General features: G+C 45.0%; 1 protein-coding gene across 1 annotated transcript in view; it reads right to left on the reverse strand.

Annotated features, from left to right (window-relative positions):
- The window catches only part of abch1 (ATP-binding cassette, sub-family H, member 1), a 132,347-nt gene that overhangs the window by 24,587 nt on the left and 89,721 nt on the right, over positions 1 to 18,039 (reverse strand). The window contains exons 17-20 of the mRNA XM_070890990.1: positions 16,829 to 16,917; positions 15,153 to 15,256; positions 14,009 to 14,168; positions 6,631 to 6,735 (exon numbers count right to left, since the gene is read on the reverse strand). Of these exons, the coding sequence (XP_070747091.1) occupies positions 6,631 to 6,735; positions 14,009 to 14,168; positions 15,153 to 15,256; positions 16,829 to 16,917 (458 nt within the window). The remainder of the gene's footprint in view (positions 1 to 6,630; positions 6,736 to 14,008; positions 14,169 to 15,152; positions 15,257 to 16,828; positions 16,918 to 18,039) is intronic.

The raw sequence follows: 18,039 nt of genomic DNA on the forward strand, positions 1-18,039 counted from the left end.
ACTATTGAGAGTGCAAGAGCTGCAGTCCACCATACTTTATGATATGCAGATTGAGCCAAGGACTCAGAGAATGAAATGCAGCAGACACGTGCAAACAGAATACTTACAATGACAGAGAATTGACGGCACAGAAATAGACCATTTGGCCAGACAGGTTGCTGCTGGTGTTTATGCTGTCCGAGAGCCTCCTCCCACTCTATTTACTTCATATCACACTGTCAGCATATCCTTTTATTCCTGTCTCCCTCATATACCTGCTAACTTCCCCAAAAAGCAGTATTTTGCATTTGACAGCATTAAATTAAATTTGCCATATATATGTCTCGTTGCATAACGACTGTAAATGCATCTTGAAAGTTTTAACTCGCTTCTCCAGCTCGAGTGCAGTGTTGCCTGAATAATTAACACGCAAGCTTGCAATTGGTTTCTGCCTTTTGCATAGAAACAAGAATCGTTGATCCCAACGGTGCTCCATTCAGCACTTCCCGCAAAATGTCACACCTCTCATCATTTGTCTTCATTTTTTTTTAATCCAATTTCTTAGCTGGTTTAACATTCTACCTTACAGTCCAATGAGCTTTAGTCATTCATCATGTTAGATATATATTCGGCAGTTTATTAAACTTAAAATAAAAATAGAAAATGCTGGAAATACTCAGCAAGTCAGGCAGTTCTGGATAATGGTCATCGACCTGAAATTTTAACTTAAGATGTAGCCTGACCTGCTGAGTATTTCCAGCATTTTCTGTTTGTAATTCAGATTTCCAGCATTGCAGTATTTTGCTTCTGTATTAGAGTTAATAATAACCTTCACTGCCTGTTTTCAAAGAGTCCACATTTTTTTCTAAATTTTCCTATAACCAATACATACATTCAATGTAACTTCAGTTGAAAAACATACTGCATACTTCCAATTCATCGAGATGTTGCTTCACAGCGATGAAAAAACTAACTAAATTCCGTTCACTGCTTCAAACAGAAAGTAAGTTATGTTGTTTGCATGTGGTATCACCAACTGTGGCACCAGTGTGTTATTTATCATTTTCACTTCCAGACTGATGTAGACATCCTAATTTCTGACACTTTGTCGGCTGCATGCATCTTTGTATGACACTGAAATTCTAACAAAACTTCAGTGGTTCCTCATGGGACGTATAACCCATGAATCTAGAGGCTGTACTAACAGATTGCTAGAAATGAAGAAACGGTAACTTTAATAAAAGTCTTGTGTTCCATTTGAATATCTGAAAATGCAAACCCTTGTCTGTCATTTATACCACCTCATCTGGAATGCACTGCCTGAAAGGACGGTGGAAACAGATTCAATCATAACTTTCAAAAGGGAATTGGATAAATACTTGAAGGGGAAAAATTTGCAAGGCGATGGGGAAAGAGCGGGGAAGTGGGTCTAATTGGATAGCTCTTTCAAAGAGCCCAGCACATAAACCAGACTGACAGTCCAGTGCAGTGTCAGAGGTGGCGTCTTTCGGATGAGATGTTAAACCGACACCCTGTCTGGCACTTGAAGAAGAGCAAGGGAGTTATGCCCGGTGTCCTGACCAATATTAATCCCTCAACCAACTTCACCTGAACAGAATATCTGATCATATTGCTGTTTGTAGGAGCTTGCTGTGTGCAAATAGTCTGCTGTAAAGCACGTTGGGACATCCTAAGGACATGAAACAAGCTATATAATTGCAAGTTCTTTCTTTTATATCAGGATTGCATCACTTCTAAAATGGCCCTGAAATTCCGATGTCCCGTACGAAGTTTCTACGGACCCGGGAAGGCATCGGAAATGCGCTGAAAACCAGCTTTTCCGATCTGTCAAGTTTCTGGCTTGACAGATCTTCCCACGTGCACGCGCTGCGACGCGCAGTCACCAGAGGCCTCAGGCGCGGAAGTTCGAACGGGCGCAGCAGCAACAGGTAAGTGTGCATCTTTTTTCCCTATTTCACTCGTTTGCCCGCGGGAAGACCTCAATCGGAATTTCAGGCCCATTATTTCTTGTTACAATGAATGAGCACGAGATATGCCATGGACAGTTCCATCAATCATACATTATTTATATTAGTGCAGCAGCCATTAAAAATCCAGAATAATTCCTTTTGCAGATTTTAAATAGCTGCACACTAACCCAGATCCATCCTTACAAGTTTTCCTTCAGAAAATAACTTCATCCCATTCATAATTCGTGCTACTGTTGTCAAAGCAAACATAATTTAAAAAACTGGTTTGCATTGTTAACATTTAAGAGTGCCATCAAACAGAGATCAGAATAGAATTGAAATACTGTAGTATATATAAAATATATTGGTTTAGAAATTGGATACGCCCACGAAATGAGAAGTGTTAACATCTAACCAGCGCCACCTCAAAATGGTCGAGCCAGCATACAAAATTCATGCTCAGTCCTCATTAAAACATGATTATTTTCTCAATTTCAGCGCTAAAACTGTTGATCCTTGGCTTAACACTCAACAGGTGGACCAATATCGGGTCCAGTCTAATTCCCAGTCATGTGTGGCACAAGCTTTATTCATTACTTAAAGGGGAGGTGCATTGATGCACTCAGAACTGTATCTGCAAGAAGAAGTTACTGCAAACTCATGGCAGAGTGTCCTCAAAGGAAGAGAGCCCAGAGATTTTCCGACACAGCTCTGGAGACACTGGTTGTGGCCGTGGAGAGGAGGTGGGCTGTCCTCTTCCCACAAACTGGAAGGAAGTCCTCGCCACACACCTCACGAAAGCTGTGGCAGGAGATAGCCGCCCATGTCACAGCCAGCACTCTGGTGCCAAGGTTGGCCATCCAGTGCCAAAAGAAGTTTAATAACCTCACACGGCAGGTCAAGGTGAGTGAAGGCCTCAGCAAATGCCATATCCCACCATCTGCACCACAAGCCTCACACAGTGGAAGTATATCACCGTTCCAAGGTCACACATAACCGGAGAGAGCAGCTGACATCCACGACCTCAGCCAGCTGGAGGAGAGTGTGCTGAACATAATTGGGTGGCAGATCATAGAGCTATGGCAACCGACAAGGTTGAAGCCCTTGGGGACAACGGGATGGCCATTCCTAATCCTTCCGGAGATACGGGGTTTGACTTATGAAGATAGCTTGAGTAGGTTGGGCCTATGCACATTGGAGTTCAGAAGAATGAGAGATGATCTTATCGAAATACATATAAGATAATGAGGGGGCTCAACAAATTGGATGCAGAGAGGATATTTCCACTCATAGGGGAAACTAAAACTAGGGGACATTGTTTCAGAATAAGGGGCCAACCATTTAAAACGGAGATGAGGAGGAATTTCTTCTCTCAGAGAATTATAAATTTGTGGAATTCTCTGCTCCAGAGAGCTGTGGAGACTGGGTCATTGAATATTTTTAAGGCAGAGATAGACAGATTTTTGTGCAATAAGGCAGTAAAGGGTTAAGGGGAGCGGGCAGGGAAGTGGAGCCGTGTCCATGATCAGATCAGCCATGTTTTTATTGAATGGTGGAGCAGGCTCGAGGGGCCAAATGGCCTACTCCTGCTCCTATTTCTTATGTTCTTAGCACATCCCACTTCATCCTCAACCTGCAATCTCTTCTCACTTTCAAGCTGCTGATGTTATCTGCATGCATATCTTGCTTCACCCCCTCACCATAGCTCAACTCTTGTGCCTTTCACATAATCAACAAGTAGCCAAGCAGTCTGACCCCGAGGCAATGCACGAGAACGAGGGAGAAGAAGACACAGCCTTACTGCAGACACCAGCTCAGAAACTGGCACTGTGCGTACTTTAGAGGCTAGTGCAGTTGCTGGATCTGCCCAGGGTGAGGCACTGGGCACAAGCGGGCTGCAGCAAGGCTGGGGGAAAGGGTAGCTCGGAGGCCAGCTCCCCGGAGAGTGAGTTCGCATGCGAGTTCTGCTGGACAGGACGCAGATAAGGACCTTGATGGGGCAGCCTTCAGAAGAAGGATGATGGGCATGCACACCGAATTGCTCGGTGCAATGGCAAGCCTACCAGAGAGATTCTTGGCAATGTCAAGGAGCATGGAGGAGTCCACCTCCAACATTGTACGGGGTTCTGCGCAGAGCTTGGAGCCCAGGATTTTCAGGTTGGAAATGATGGAAGACTCCCGAAGTAACCGTGTCGACCCAGACATGATGCTGTATGTGATGGGCCATTGCATCACAGGCAGAAGCGACCCACCACAGCGACCCAGCACAGACCGCTTGCATGCAATCTCAGCTTGATGCTACTCAAGCTCAGACTGCTGCATCGTGGCTGGGTTTACCACTGTCAACTGGGGCTTGCAGGCTGTCGCAGCAGCCCAGCAATCTGAGCTGCAACAGATAGCTAGGAATACTGAGGCGCCGGCCCGGGGAGCGGCAGTGGGTCAGTGGAGCAGGACCCTGCTGTCCTCTCTCAGGATGACAGAACTTCTGCTCCCACCAGTGCCATTCTGTCATTGCCCTTGTCGCTGCCAGTCAGCTGGCCAGCCCAGACTGCTACCGCACATGCCGAGGTGGTGCAGTCTGCAGCCGGGCCTTTTAGGTCCAGAGCTGCTTGAGGTCGTCCTGTAAGGCCATCTGTAGTGTCCCCCACTGAAAGTCAGCAGCCTTCCACCAGCTATGCTGCGGCCATGAGGAAGCACTTTACAGGAGCACTGGGACAGGAAAAGGCGCCCGAACGACAAGCACTAAGGAATTGTAAATATGTGTGAATTGATTTTTGATAAAAGTATTCATTTTGTTTGGAATCTTTCATTGTGTCTCTCATTTCAGTGCCCAGGAGGACAGTCCGATATTCCATGAGACAGGGATGATATGATGGGGATATGCTGAGCAACAGGGATTTGGGGTTCCATTCATTGGAATCGGAGTCTGATGAGGTGTTCTTGGACAGCCCTTCTGGAAGCGGGATTGGCTGCCTGCCTCCTCCCTGCATCCTCTCCCGCGTCCTCCTCCTGAGATGGTCCCGCAATCCCTGCTGGCAAGGGCCGCACCCTCATGATGGCCAAGTTGTGAAGCATGCAGCAGAGCACCATGAAATGGGACCCCCACTTTGGCGAGTACTGGAGGGCTCCTCCCATGTGGGCAAGGCAGTGGAACCGTTGTTTCAGTAGCCCAATCGTCTGCTCGATGATGTTTCTGGTGGATGCATGGCTCTCATTATAGGAGTGCTGAGCACGAGTGATGGGGTTGCGGAGGGGAGTCATCAGCCAGACGGAGAGCTAATAACCCTTGTCTCCATGCGAGCTTGAAGATTGCCGGCACACTGGACTGATGCAGGAGAAGGTATCATGACTGCTGCCAGGATAGCGGGCATTGACATTGTGGAATCGCTGACCATGGTCGCACACCAACTGCACATTAAGTGAGTTTGCGCTTGCGGAAGATCTCAGGATTGGTACACGGCGCCCGCAGAGCTGTGTGAGTGCAGTCGATGGCGCCCTGCACCATGGGTTAGCCCACTATCCGGGCAAAGCCACAAGTGTGCACGTCCTGCTTCTCTCTACTCAGAGAATGTAACACAGTCCCTTCTGCTGCTGTAGAGAGCCTCAGTGACCTCCCGGATACAGTGATGGACGGTGAACTGGGAGATGTTAGCTATGTCTCCTGCTGCAGACTGGAAGGATCCGCTGGTGAAGAAATTGAGGGCCACAGTGACCTTGACTGCCACTCGGAGAGCCGTGGTCACCCTACTCTCAAGCTGCAGGTCTGGTTGCAGGAGGTGACAGAGTTCTATGACCACCTCCTTGCTGAAGTGGAGCCTCCGAATACACTGCTCCATGGTTAAATGGCTATAAAAGAAGTGCTTTCGGAAGACCCTAGTTGGGGAAGGCCTCCTGTTGAGAGCCCCCCTGGCCCTTCTCTTCCTCCCTCTGTGCATATCTTCTCGTCATCTTCGCTGACTCTGCTCCCTCTCCCGAAGATACTCGAGTGTGAGGGGGTTTGCCAGTCGGGACCCCACGGCTTTAAGCAAGTGTTGTGAGCACAAGCCTTTAAATAAGAATGAAGGCGTTCTTAACTTGCACCAACACTACCTGTCACCATAGAACCTTGAAACAAGTTTAAAAAGCTGCTGGAGTTGCATGAAGTTGCACAGAGCCAGTCAAACTGAACAAACAGGTCAGGTGAAAGTTGTTGCTGATGATCCCTTTAAATATCGCTGCTGGAGCCTCCTTCCTGCTTGATCAACACTTGCTCAGCTCGTCGCACGCAAGGCATGCCGAACGTTGAACGGCGAACTCCAAACTTGCAGATTGGGCGTCAAGTGAGTGTTGCACATTCACTGACATCACAATCTGCATCATTTCCATGATTTTCACGATCGCTAATATCGGCAGCGTTGTTGGCCATCCGTAAATTGCGGCCGCCACAGGACCCGCCGACAGCTGTCGGAAGAGCGGCAATCACCATTTTTCACCCAATTCTGGTGGTTCTGGGGGTCGATAAACCCCTCAATTTATAGGCCATTGTTTCAGAAAATCCTGTATAATCACATTGCAAACATTTATATTTTCACCGTTAAATTTGAAAATTAGTTATCAGATGTATAAATTAGCTTTCATATGAATAACCTATTCAAATGAACAGGAGTAGTGTGTTGTGAAATAATTGAAGACGTTTCCTTACCTCGGTACAGTACACTGCGAAGAGCTTCTGATGCATATGTTTGCGGCAGGATTAAACTGATGTATCTTAGGGGATATGGAATACATTCGATTGGCCAAATGATTCCTGAAACAAAGAAAAAAAAGAGAATTTGATCAATTGCTACGATTCAGCCGCCCTTAGGTGCACCTCATCTAAGAGTAATGGCGACATAAGGAAAACATATTTTACACAGCGATTTGTTGTGTTCTGGAATGCACTGGCTAAAATGGTGGTGAAAGCAGATTCAACAGTAACTTTCAATAGGGAATACTTCAAGGGGAAAACCTTTGCAGGGTTATGGGGAAAGGGCAGGGGAGTAATTGGATAGCTCTTTCAAAAAGCTGGCACAGGTAAGATGGGCAGAATGGCCTCCTTCTGCACTGTACGATTCTATGATACCTCATTCTTGTTTTCAAATCCCTCCATGTCCTCACCCCATCCTATCTCTGTAACCTCCTCCAGCCCAATAACCCTCCGAGATCTCTGCACTCCTCCAATTCTGGCCTCTTGCGCATCCCCGATTTTAATCGCTCCACCATTGGTGGCCGTACCTTCAGTTGCCTAGGCCCTAATCTCAGGAATTCCCTTCCTAAACCTAGATTCTATTATTCTAAGTGATGCTTCTATTGAGGATATCTATGATTTGTTATATTGATGACCAATTGGAAACACAGGGATGCTATAATTTCTATTATACGTCTATCTTCCACTGTCGTATTTTTGGCACTACATATCTATTGACTATACCAATATTTTGCTTTGAGTTTTGTTGTAAGCTAGGATATATCTACACTAAAAAACATCTCATTCTTCAGTCACTATAACGATAGGGCGACAATATTGTACATATGCAAATGCAGTACAAACAAAACAAAATGTCACTTATTGCATCACAAACAAAAAATATCTGGTTGAATAAAATCCAATCAAATAATGAAAAGATGGAAAAATAATTCTGAAAGACCTGTTATCAGACACAAATAAAAGGGATTGAGAGAGTATTCCAACAAAATAAATCTTGCAGAAAGAAGCTTAATACTAATTTAACAGAATTACATAGCATTTACAGCACAGAAACAGGCTATTTGGTCCAAAAGGTCTGTGTCCCCTGCCACCTTACTTCATCTAACCCTATCTGCATATCCTTCTATTCCTTGCTCCCTCACCTTATCTAAATGTATCTAGCTTCCCCTTAAATGCATCCATACAAATCACTCATTTGTATTTTCTTCCTCGACTTGGTAAAAGTATAAAACTGTTTTTGCCAAATTATTTTCTCCCTTGCCTTTTCTGGTCTTTCTCTCTCTCTCTCTCTCGTCATGGACCAAGAGCAGCTCAATAGACAGAAGTGGCAAGGGAGCAGGTCCCAAGCATCCATACCTGGCTAAAGAATAGTTCCGGTAACACAGCCTGGGGATGAAGTTCCCCCAATTCTCCCTCCTCCGTGTCGGTAAGTGACCTCTGACCTCTGCCTAACCACAATGGAACAGCCGAGATTGGCCTTCCTACAGTCTGGGGGACAGCCGGTGTGATCCCACAACCCACCACTCCATGATGACACATGCTGGGAAGTATAAAGCATTGCAATGCAAAATACATTATAATAGAGTTTATTTAACTTGCTTAAGGTTTTTTAGGAGACAAATTTCTGAGTAAAACCCCACCCTCTGCACCCCTCCCCCCTCAACCTCTGCCCCACCCATCCACCCAGAATCCCTCCCTCTGCCTCACCCCTCCCTCCGGACTCCCTCCCCCTACCCAACCCCTCCCACTGAACCCCCTGCCCCACCCTTCCTCCTCGCACCACACCACCCCTCCCCCCCACACCCACTGTCCCACCCCTCCCTCCGGACTCCCTCTCTCTACCTCACCCTTCCCTCCGGACTCCCTCCCCCTGCCCCCCCTGCCCCCAGAATCTCCTCCTCTGCCCCACCCCTCTCCCACGAACCCCTTGTCCCACCCTCCTGCTCGTCTAATATACTTCATGCAGCATTTACAAATATTTGCAGTGATAAAGACACAAGGTTCATACACTGCTGCGTTGTTGGCAAAGTCTGTTGACTCAGTCGAACCTACCACAGGTTGAACCTCCCTTATCCAGGACTCCCTTATCCGGCACCACCCCTCGTCCGGCACCATTCCCGGCCGCTCCGACATGAACAAATTGAAGTCCTTCCTTGCTGCCGACTCCTGCAATCACTGGCCTGACCCCACGATCCACCACACCCCCCTTCCCCACCACCATGATCTCTCTGCCGCACTCCCAGCCCCAAGCCACCCAGCCCCGATATCCCTTTGCTCAGTACCTGTACCGTCCATTTTAACGTGACCTCTCCTCGTCTGGCAAAATCCCTTATCCGGCACAGGCCAGGTCCCGAGGGTGCGGATAAGAGAGGTACTTACGTTAATAAAACAAAAAGAATGCCCTCTTTCGGACATTTCAAAGAGCCTTAGACGCAATGCAGAAGCGTTCCACCTCCAAAGGAAATTCACAGACGGCACATTCGACTGCTCCCCCCCCCAACTATCCGCCTAAGGATAAAATACCCTCTTTTCTTTCTGTCGCTGTTGAACATAACCTGCCATTCCTTTGATCGAAAGTTTCGTTAGAATAATGCGAACGGAGCTTTTCAGCCACTCCCTTGTACAGAGAGTTTCTTTGGCACTTAGTCCAACAAATACATCGAAACATAAATATATAGTGTTGTCAGATAAATGGACTTAATGATGCATTGCAGGCAATGACTGACAGAATCGCTTTGCTTCTCTTAAGCTATTGTTGCACGTAAACTGGGTGTACCTTTTTTGGCGCGGTAATGACATGCTACAAATTTAGCAACAAGTTTACAGCATAACAACATCATACACGTCAGTAAGCTAACTCAAACATTAGTATTATTGCACACTAGCCAAACAAACAGACGAAAGTGCTAGGAACATGCCTATTAGATTTAATGTTCCTTTGTTCCATTTACATAGAAACATAGAAAATAGGTGCAGGAGTAGGCCATTCGACCCTTCGAGCCTGCACCGCCATTCAATGAGTTCATGGCTGAACATGCAACTTCAGTACCCCATTCCTGCTTTCTCGCCATACCCCTTGATCCTCCAAGTAGTAAGGACTACATCTAACTCCTTCTTGAATATATTTAGTGAATTGGCCTCAACAACTTTCTGTGGTAGAGAATTCCACAGGTTCACCACTCTCTGGGTGAAGAAGTTTCTTCTCATCTCGGTCCTAAATGGCTTACCCCTTATCCTTAGACTGTGACCCCTGGTTCTGGACTTCCCCAACATTGGGAACATTCTTTTTGCATCAAAACTGTCTAAACCCGTCAGAATTTTAAACGTTTCTATGAGATCCCCTCTCATTCTTCTGAACTCCAGTGAATACAAGCCCAGTTGATCCAGTCTTTCTTGATAAGTCAGTCCCGCCATCCCGGGAATCAGTCTGGTGAACATTCGCTGCACTCCCTCAATAGCAAGAATGTCCTTCCTCAAGTTAGGAGACCAAAACTGTACACAATACTCCAGGTATGGCCTCACCAAGGCGCTATACAACTGTAGTAACACCTCCCTGCCCCTGTACTCAAATCCCCTTGCTATGAAGGCCAACATGCCATTTGCTTTCTTAACTGCCTGCTGTACCTGCATGCCAACCTTCAATGACTGATGTACCATGAAACCCAGGTCTTGTTGCACCTCCCCTTTTCCTAATCTGTCACCATTCAGATAATAGTCTGTCTCTCTGTTTTTACCACCAAAGTGGATAACCTCACATTTATCCACATTATACTTCATCTGCCATGCATTTGCCCACTCACCTAACCTATCCAAGTCACTCTGCAGCCTCATAGCATCCTCCTTGCAGCTCACACTGCCACCCAACTTAGTGTCATCCGCAAATTTGGAGCTACTACATTTAATCCCCTCATCCAAATCATTAATGTACAGTGTAAACAGCTGGGGCCCCAGCACAGAACCTTGCGGTACCACACTAGTCACTGCCTGCCATTCTGAAAAGTACCCTTTTACTCTTACTCTTTGCTTCCTGTCTGCCAACCATTTCTCAATCCACGTCAGCACACTACCCCCAATCCCATGTGCTTTAACTTTGCACATTAATCTCTTGTGTGGGACCTTGTCGAAAGCCTTCTGAAAGTCCAAATATACCACATCAACTGGTTCTCCCTTGTCCAGTCTACTGGAAACATCCTCAAAAAATTCCAGAAGATTTGTCAAGCATGATTTCCCTTTCACAAATCCATGCTGACTTGGACCTATCATCACCTCTTTCCAAATGCGCTGCTATGACATCCTTAATAATTGATTCCATCATTTTACCCACTACCAATGTCGGGCTGACCGGTCTATAATTCCGTGTTTTTTCTCTCCCTCCTTTTTTAAAAAGTGGGGTTACATTGGCTACCGTCCACTCGATAGGAACTGATCCAGAGTCAATGGAATGTTGGAAAATGACTGTCAATGCATCCGTTATTTCCAAAGCCACCTCCTTAAGTACTCTGGGATGCAGTCCATCAGGCCCTGGGGATTTATCGGCCTTCAATCCCATCAATTTCCCCAACACAATTTCCCGACTAATAAGGATTTCCCTCAATTCCTCCTTACTAGACCCTCTGATCCCTTTTATATCCGGAAGGTTATTTGTGTCCTCATTAGTGAATACCGAACAAAAGTATGTGTTCAATTGGTCTGCCATTTCTTTGTTCCCAGTTATGACTTCCCCTGATTCTGACTGCAGGGGACCTACGTTTGTCTTTACTAACCTTTTTCTCTTTACATATCTATAGAAGCTTTTGCAGTCCTTCTTAATGTTCCCTGCAAGCTTCCTCTCGTACTCTATTTTCCCTGCCCTAATCAAACCCTTTGTCCTCCTCTGCTGAGTTCTAAATTTCTCCCAGTCCCCGGGTTCGCTGCTATTTCTGGCCAATTTGTATGCCACTTCCTTGGCTTTAATACTATCCCTGATTTGCCTTGATAGCCACAGTTGAGCCACCTTCCCTTTTTTATTTTTACGCCAGACAGGGATGTACAATTGTTGTAGTTCATCCATGTGGTCTCTAAATGTCTGCCATTGCCCATCCACTGTCAACCCCTTAAGTATCATTCGCCAATCTATCCTAGCCAATTCACGCCTCATACCTTCAAAGTTACCCTTCTTTAAGTTCTGGACCATGGTCTCTGAATTAACTGTTTCATTCTCCATCCTAATGTAGAATTCCACCATATTATGGTCACTTTTCCCCAAGGGGCCTTGCACAACGAGATTGCTAATTAATCCTCTCTCATTACACAACACCCAGTCTAAGATGGCCGCCCCCCTAGTTGGTTCCTCGACATATTGGTCTAGAAAACCATCCCTTATGCACTCTAGGAAATCCTCCTCCACCGTATTGTATCCAGTTTGGTTAGCCCAATCTATATGCATATTAAAGTCACCGATGATAACTGGTGCACCTTTATTGCATGCACCCCTAATTTCCTGTTTGATGCCCTCCCCAACATCACTACTACTGTTTGGAGGTCTGTACACAACTCCCACTAGCGTTTTCTGCCCCTTGGTATTCCGTAGCTCCACCCATACCGATTCCACATCATCCAAGCTAATGTCTTTCCTAACTATTGCATTAATTTCCTCTTTAACCAGCAATGCCACCCCGCCTCCTTTTCCTTTCTGTCTATCTTTCCTAAACTTTGAATACCCCTGGATGTTGAATTCCCAGCCTTGGTCACCCTGGAGTCATGTCTCCGTGATGCCAACCACATCGTATCCGTTAACTGCTATCTGCACAGTTAATTCGTCCACCTTACTCCTCGCATTGAGGCACAGAGCCTACAGGCTTGCCTTTTTAACGCACGTAGACCGTTTAGAATTTTGCTGCAAAGTGGCCCTTTTTGTTTTTTGCCTTGGGTTTCTCTGCCCTCCACTTTTACTCATCTCCTTTCTGTCTTTTGCTTCTGTCTCCATTTTGTTTCCCTCTGTCTCCCTGCATTGGTTCCCATCCCTCTCACCCCTGGCCGGCCTCCCACCTGCCAACCTCTGTAAACTTGAGATCATCCAAAACTCAGCTGTTAGTGTCCTTACTTGCACCACGTCCTGTTCACCCATCACCCCTGTGCTCGCTGATCTACATTAGCTTCTGGTTAAGCAATGACTCGATTTTAAAATTCTCATCCTTGTTTTCAAATCCCTCCATGACCTGGCCCCTCCCTATCTCTGTAATCTCTTCAGCCCGCCGAGGTATTTGCACTTCTCCAATTCTAGCCTCTTGTGCATCACTGATTATAACTGCTCAACTATTGGTGGCCATGCCTTCAGCTGCCTGGGCCCTAAGCTCTGGAATTCACTCCCGAAACCTCTCCGTCTCACTACCTCTTTATCCTCCTTTAAGACACTCCTTAAAACCTACCTCTTTGACCAAGCTTTGACCAAGTGTCCTGAGATATTTTACTACATTACAGGTGCTATATAAATGCAAGTTGCTGCACACTTTAAGTTGAGCTAACAGAACCGTTACCTGTGTAGAATTTTCAGCAGCTGGGTCTCGACTCTCTTAAACAAGGTGCTGATGCTCCGTAGAATGTCAGAAAACTGACTGACCAAAAATGAAAGTGGGAAACACTGCATCCGTTTGTAAACATATATATTATTTTATAATAAAAATGTTGTTTGAATGGCAATGTAACACCACTGATCTGCCACTTACCCAAGGCATTTTAGGCATCTCCACTTAAAAGCTGAAGCTGCACCTAAACTCCAGCAGTATAAAGTGCAAGTCACAGGCTGTTATTTAATGGCTGTTACTTATTTCTATTAAATTTGATGTGTTCTCAATCCAATTGTTAACAGTTCATTGGAACTACGTAGGAAAAGACTTCCCAGGAAAAAATAAGATGTGGTGTTGCTGAGAAGAATTGTTGAGATTGTTAAGAGTTACACAACAGGAAAGTGAAATGGGAACATATGGAGAGCACCAGATGCAAAACAGGAAATAGCAGAGACGATCAGGAAGAGACAACTGTCTTTTACTTTGGACATAAGGTGACGACAAGCTGGTGAGGACACAGCTGCATGGGCAAATGAAGGGCAGTCGGCCTCAGGGAAGACGATCTTAATGATCTCTCCCCTGAATTAAGGTGGACCAGACCTTTATTGAACATGGTATGCCGGAGGAGTGACTTTGGATAAAAGAAAGGGTAATTTACTACTTTCACCATGGACGTCTTGATTATTTGATTGAATTTTTTCCTCCACATAAATTAGAATATGTCTGCAGTTCCAGAGCTAGTTACTAATAGATTTTATTTTCTGACATTCGCTTAAGAACTCACTTACCACTAAGTACAATATTAGGATAGAAGATGCCCAGCGAAACCTGGGCTGCTGATTGCTCATCATCGAATGCAGCTGAGATGATAAGGCCCATTGATATGCCAGTGATGCCTTGCAATAAGATCAGAATTACTATCAGCGGTAAGGATCCTTCATTAGGAATCTTCAACAGTACACACGGATAAAATAAATTAGTTCAAGACAACCAATTGTTCAATGTAATTTCTACTCGACCATTGCTTTTAATGCAAAGAGAACCATTTTTCTTATATTTAACTCATTTGAATCCCCTTTAAATTAAATTTGGAGCACGATTGTATTTGAAAATAGGTATTGATGTAATGCAGTATTAAGTGTAATACAGGTAGCGCTAAAAGCTACTCTGATCTTGATGTGCAAATTGGAAATTTGCCCCTACCATATGAATATTTCAAGCTAATTAAAGATGTTCCATCACCCTTTCTTCCTTCAATGGAGAGCTGGTTGAACAAAGCACCAGAACTTTAAAGAGCCATTTAATCCAAAATATGGCAAGTTCAAACATTATCTGGTGGTGATTTAGAAATAAAAAGTAGTCCTTTTAAGTTTTGCAGCATTAGTGTAGTCAATGGAATAAATTACGCCTCCAAAGTTGTCAAAAGCAAACAAAATGTTCTCAGTGAGTAAACCAGTTTAGCAGAACCTTGTCAGGAGTATAAAGTTGACTTTAAGTTAAGCAATAAGTATAGGAATTCAAGGAACCACGGAACAGTAGGACATGGATTCAAGCCCCAAATTCCCCAAACTTTGAGTTCTCAATCTTAGCTATTCTGTTGTGGGGAGATAATGAATGAATGTTCCCCACAGTGAGGGAGGGGAAAAATCTAAGGGCCGTTCACCTTGATTATTCCTGTTCCCTTCCTAGTAGCTGGTCATGGAATAGGATTGACGGCCCTTATTCTCGTTTTACAGTTCTGATGCATAAATTGTGTGCAGGTGACTGTACCCTTCAATAGACATTCATTAGTGGCAGGCTCATATTTAACTGCCTGACCTGAGCATTTGTGGGAATAATACCCAACTGAGCTGAAGATTTTTCAGATTGTGGGAGGACAGGCTCTTCAATAATTTTCCATTTAAAACTTCTGCAGGAAAGTACAGGACTGACCTTGAAAACAAGGAATGTGAAGATGAGTAACAAGATGATCTGAATAGTCATTGTCACCAGATGGGAGAAGATATGAGCCAATATTACCTCCAGGGAACTAACACCTAAATAACAAAAACAATGAATTAAAATATACATAATGAATTTACTGACTAATGCAGAGCACATACAAGTTTCCTTAAAATATAATATCCTATGCAGAATATTACACAAAAATCTACTTCTTAGAATACACACAAAAAAGATAAAATGGCCGTTGAACCCATCAATCCTGTTCCTGTATGTGTCCTCATCATGCTTTCAAATCCCACTGCACACACGTAACCACCTTTAAAAAAAATTTAAATGTTTGTATGTACTTTACTCCATATCATGAATACCTACTGATAAGTTCCTCCTTAAGTACATAGAATTATTGGTGTGCAAGAAATCAACAGAAAAGATTCATAAGAGTTAAGTGTCTTCAGCAACCATGCTGAACTGTAAATAGATTGTTTAAACGAGTATCATATCTGTGGACACAACCTTCAGATGTTGTTCTAATTGAGTTTAGCGGATACAGTATTGTACCTTACGTAGCTCCACTGTGGATTCTTTTCATTGCCCAGTTTGTGAAAGTGGATATACTCATATGATATTCTCTGAACGAGAGTGTTTCTTGTGATGTATCACTGAGGTTCGTCTAACATCCAACTGCTTTATTGGGGTGAGCCTGGTCAATGTACAGTCTCCCACACTGTGTAACCCTCAAGCTACTAATCAGGCAATATATCATTTATTCAATAACTTGTATGCGGCATTAAAATACAAGACACCCGTCTGTTGTCTGCTTTACATGTACAGCAGACACCTCAAGTCGCTGGAGAAATACCACCAGCGATGTCTCCGCAAGATCCTGCAAATCCCCTGGGAGGACAGACGCACAAACATTAGCGTCTTCATCCAGGCCAACATCCCCAGCATTGAAACACTGACCACACTTGATCAGCTCCGCTGGGCAGGCCACATAGTCCGCATGCCAGGCATGAGACTCCCAAAGCAAGTGCGCTACTCAGAACTCATCCACGGCAAATGAGCCAAAGGTGGGCAGAGGAAACGTTACAAGGACACCCTCAAAGCCTCCCTGATAAAGTGCGACATCCCCACTGACACCTGGGAGTCCCTGGCCATAGACCGCACTAAGTGGAGGAAGTGCATTTGGGAGGGCACTGAACTCCTCGAGTATCGTCGCCAAGAGCATGCTGAAATCAAGTGCAGGCAGCAGAAGGAGCGTGTGGCAAACCAGGCTCCCTGTCCACCCTTTCCCTCAACGGCTATCTGTCCCACCTGTGACAGAGACTGTGGTTCTCGTATTGGACTGTACAGCCACCTAAGAACTCATGCTAAGAGTGGAAGCAAGTCTTCCTCGATTCCATGGGACTGCCTATGATGATGATGCTTTACAGGAGCCACACATGAAGTGTGCAAACGTGGGAGCCATGTTACACAGAAGGTGTTCAATATGGTTCCTCTGTGAACAATACATTACACACACAGATCTGGCCTGAGATAATTGCAATCTGACTTTCACAGCAAGTGATTTGAATCTGATGAATGATACAATTTGAGGATTGGAAATGAATGATTTTCGTTTAAGAAGTTCATTTGATTTGTCACAATAATTACATTGCACAAACCTGCGACCCAGCCTCTGTCCAGTAAACCTTCCTTCCGCTCTATTACGAAGGACAATGCAGTCAACCCAACGGCCAAGAAGAAAGTGATGCTAAAGATTTAAAATAAGTCCTTTGTTATAATGATATTTAGGATGCTGTTTTGAATACATTCAATACAGAACTTAGTCCAAAAAATATAACAGTGTTAATGTTACTCTAATGGTTCTGTTTAAATGCACTGCCCAGTGTACAAATAGGTTGTACAAACCAGGAGGTCCCAGGTTCAATCTCGGGCGAGGCAGTGATAGGAGCACGACATGGTATCAGTAGCAATGCGGGCGGGGGTGAAGAGAAAAAACAGCCAGTGTTCCTACTGATGACTCTCCAGTGAGCTATGATGCATTGTGTGTATGTATACAGTGAGATAAAGAGGAAGACCACATCAGGCATTTGGGGAAATAAAAACAAGGAATGAGAGTCTACACTTAATAGAGAGATACTGGGGATGAACAGAGAGACCTAAAGGTTCCAATACATAATTCGCTGAAATTGTGAACACAGGTAGATAAGCCACCAAAAAGGCCAATAAAATATTAGGTTTTATAAATAGGGTTATAGGGCCCGAATTTGGTCAAACCTAAGTTCCGCCCGTTTATCAGTGGTCCCCGAGCGGTGCGTGATTTTTTTACCGGCCGCTATCGCTGGGGTCAATTGGGCGCAAGATTCATCCCGGTTTTGTCAGTGGGAACGGGAGGCATCGGCCGGCAGCAGGAGTCGGCGGTAGGTGCAGGCCTCTCGACTCAGGAAAGATCGGAGGCCGTGTACTGTGCATGTGAGATTTGAACATTTTTTTGGTAGTTTTTAGGGACTGATGACCTCACTTTTCCTGCGATTGGGGCTGAGGGGTCAGCTGCGCATGCACATAAAATCTCGTAACTGACTTGCACCTGACAGTTAGAGAAGGAAGTCATTGAGAGAGAGAGAGGGAAGAGAATCATCAGTCATCCACCTGGAAAACCCATCATGAGTGATGGAAAAGTTGCCAGGAAGTCCAATGCAGGGAGGCTCAGAGCTCCCTGGTTTACAGATGATGAACTGGAGGTACTTGTCTCTGAGGTGGAGCGCCGTTACAGAGAGCTCACCCGGGATGGTCGTGGCAAGCCAGCCCCATCGCAATATAAACACATTTGGTGGGAGATTGGGGAGGCCGTGTCCCAGTGGGCACCATGGTT

This window comes from Pristiophorus japonicus, chromosome 9, assembly GCF_044704955.1.
Source record: "Pristiophorus japonicus isolate sPriJap1 chromosome 9, sPriJap1.hap1, whole genome shotgun sequence".
Taxonomy (NCBI): Eukaryota; Metazoa; Chordata; class Chondrichthyes; family Pristiophoridae; genus Pristiophorus; species Pristiophorus japonicus.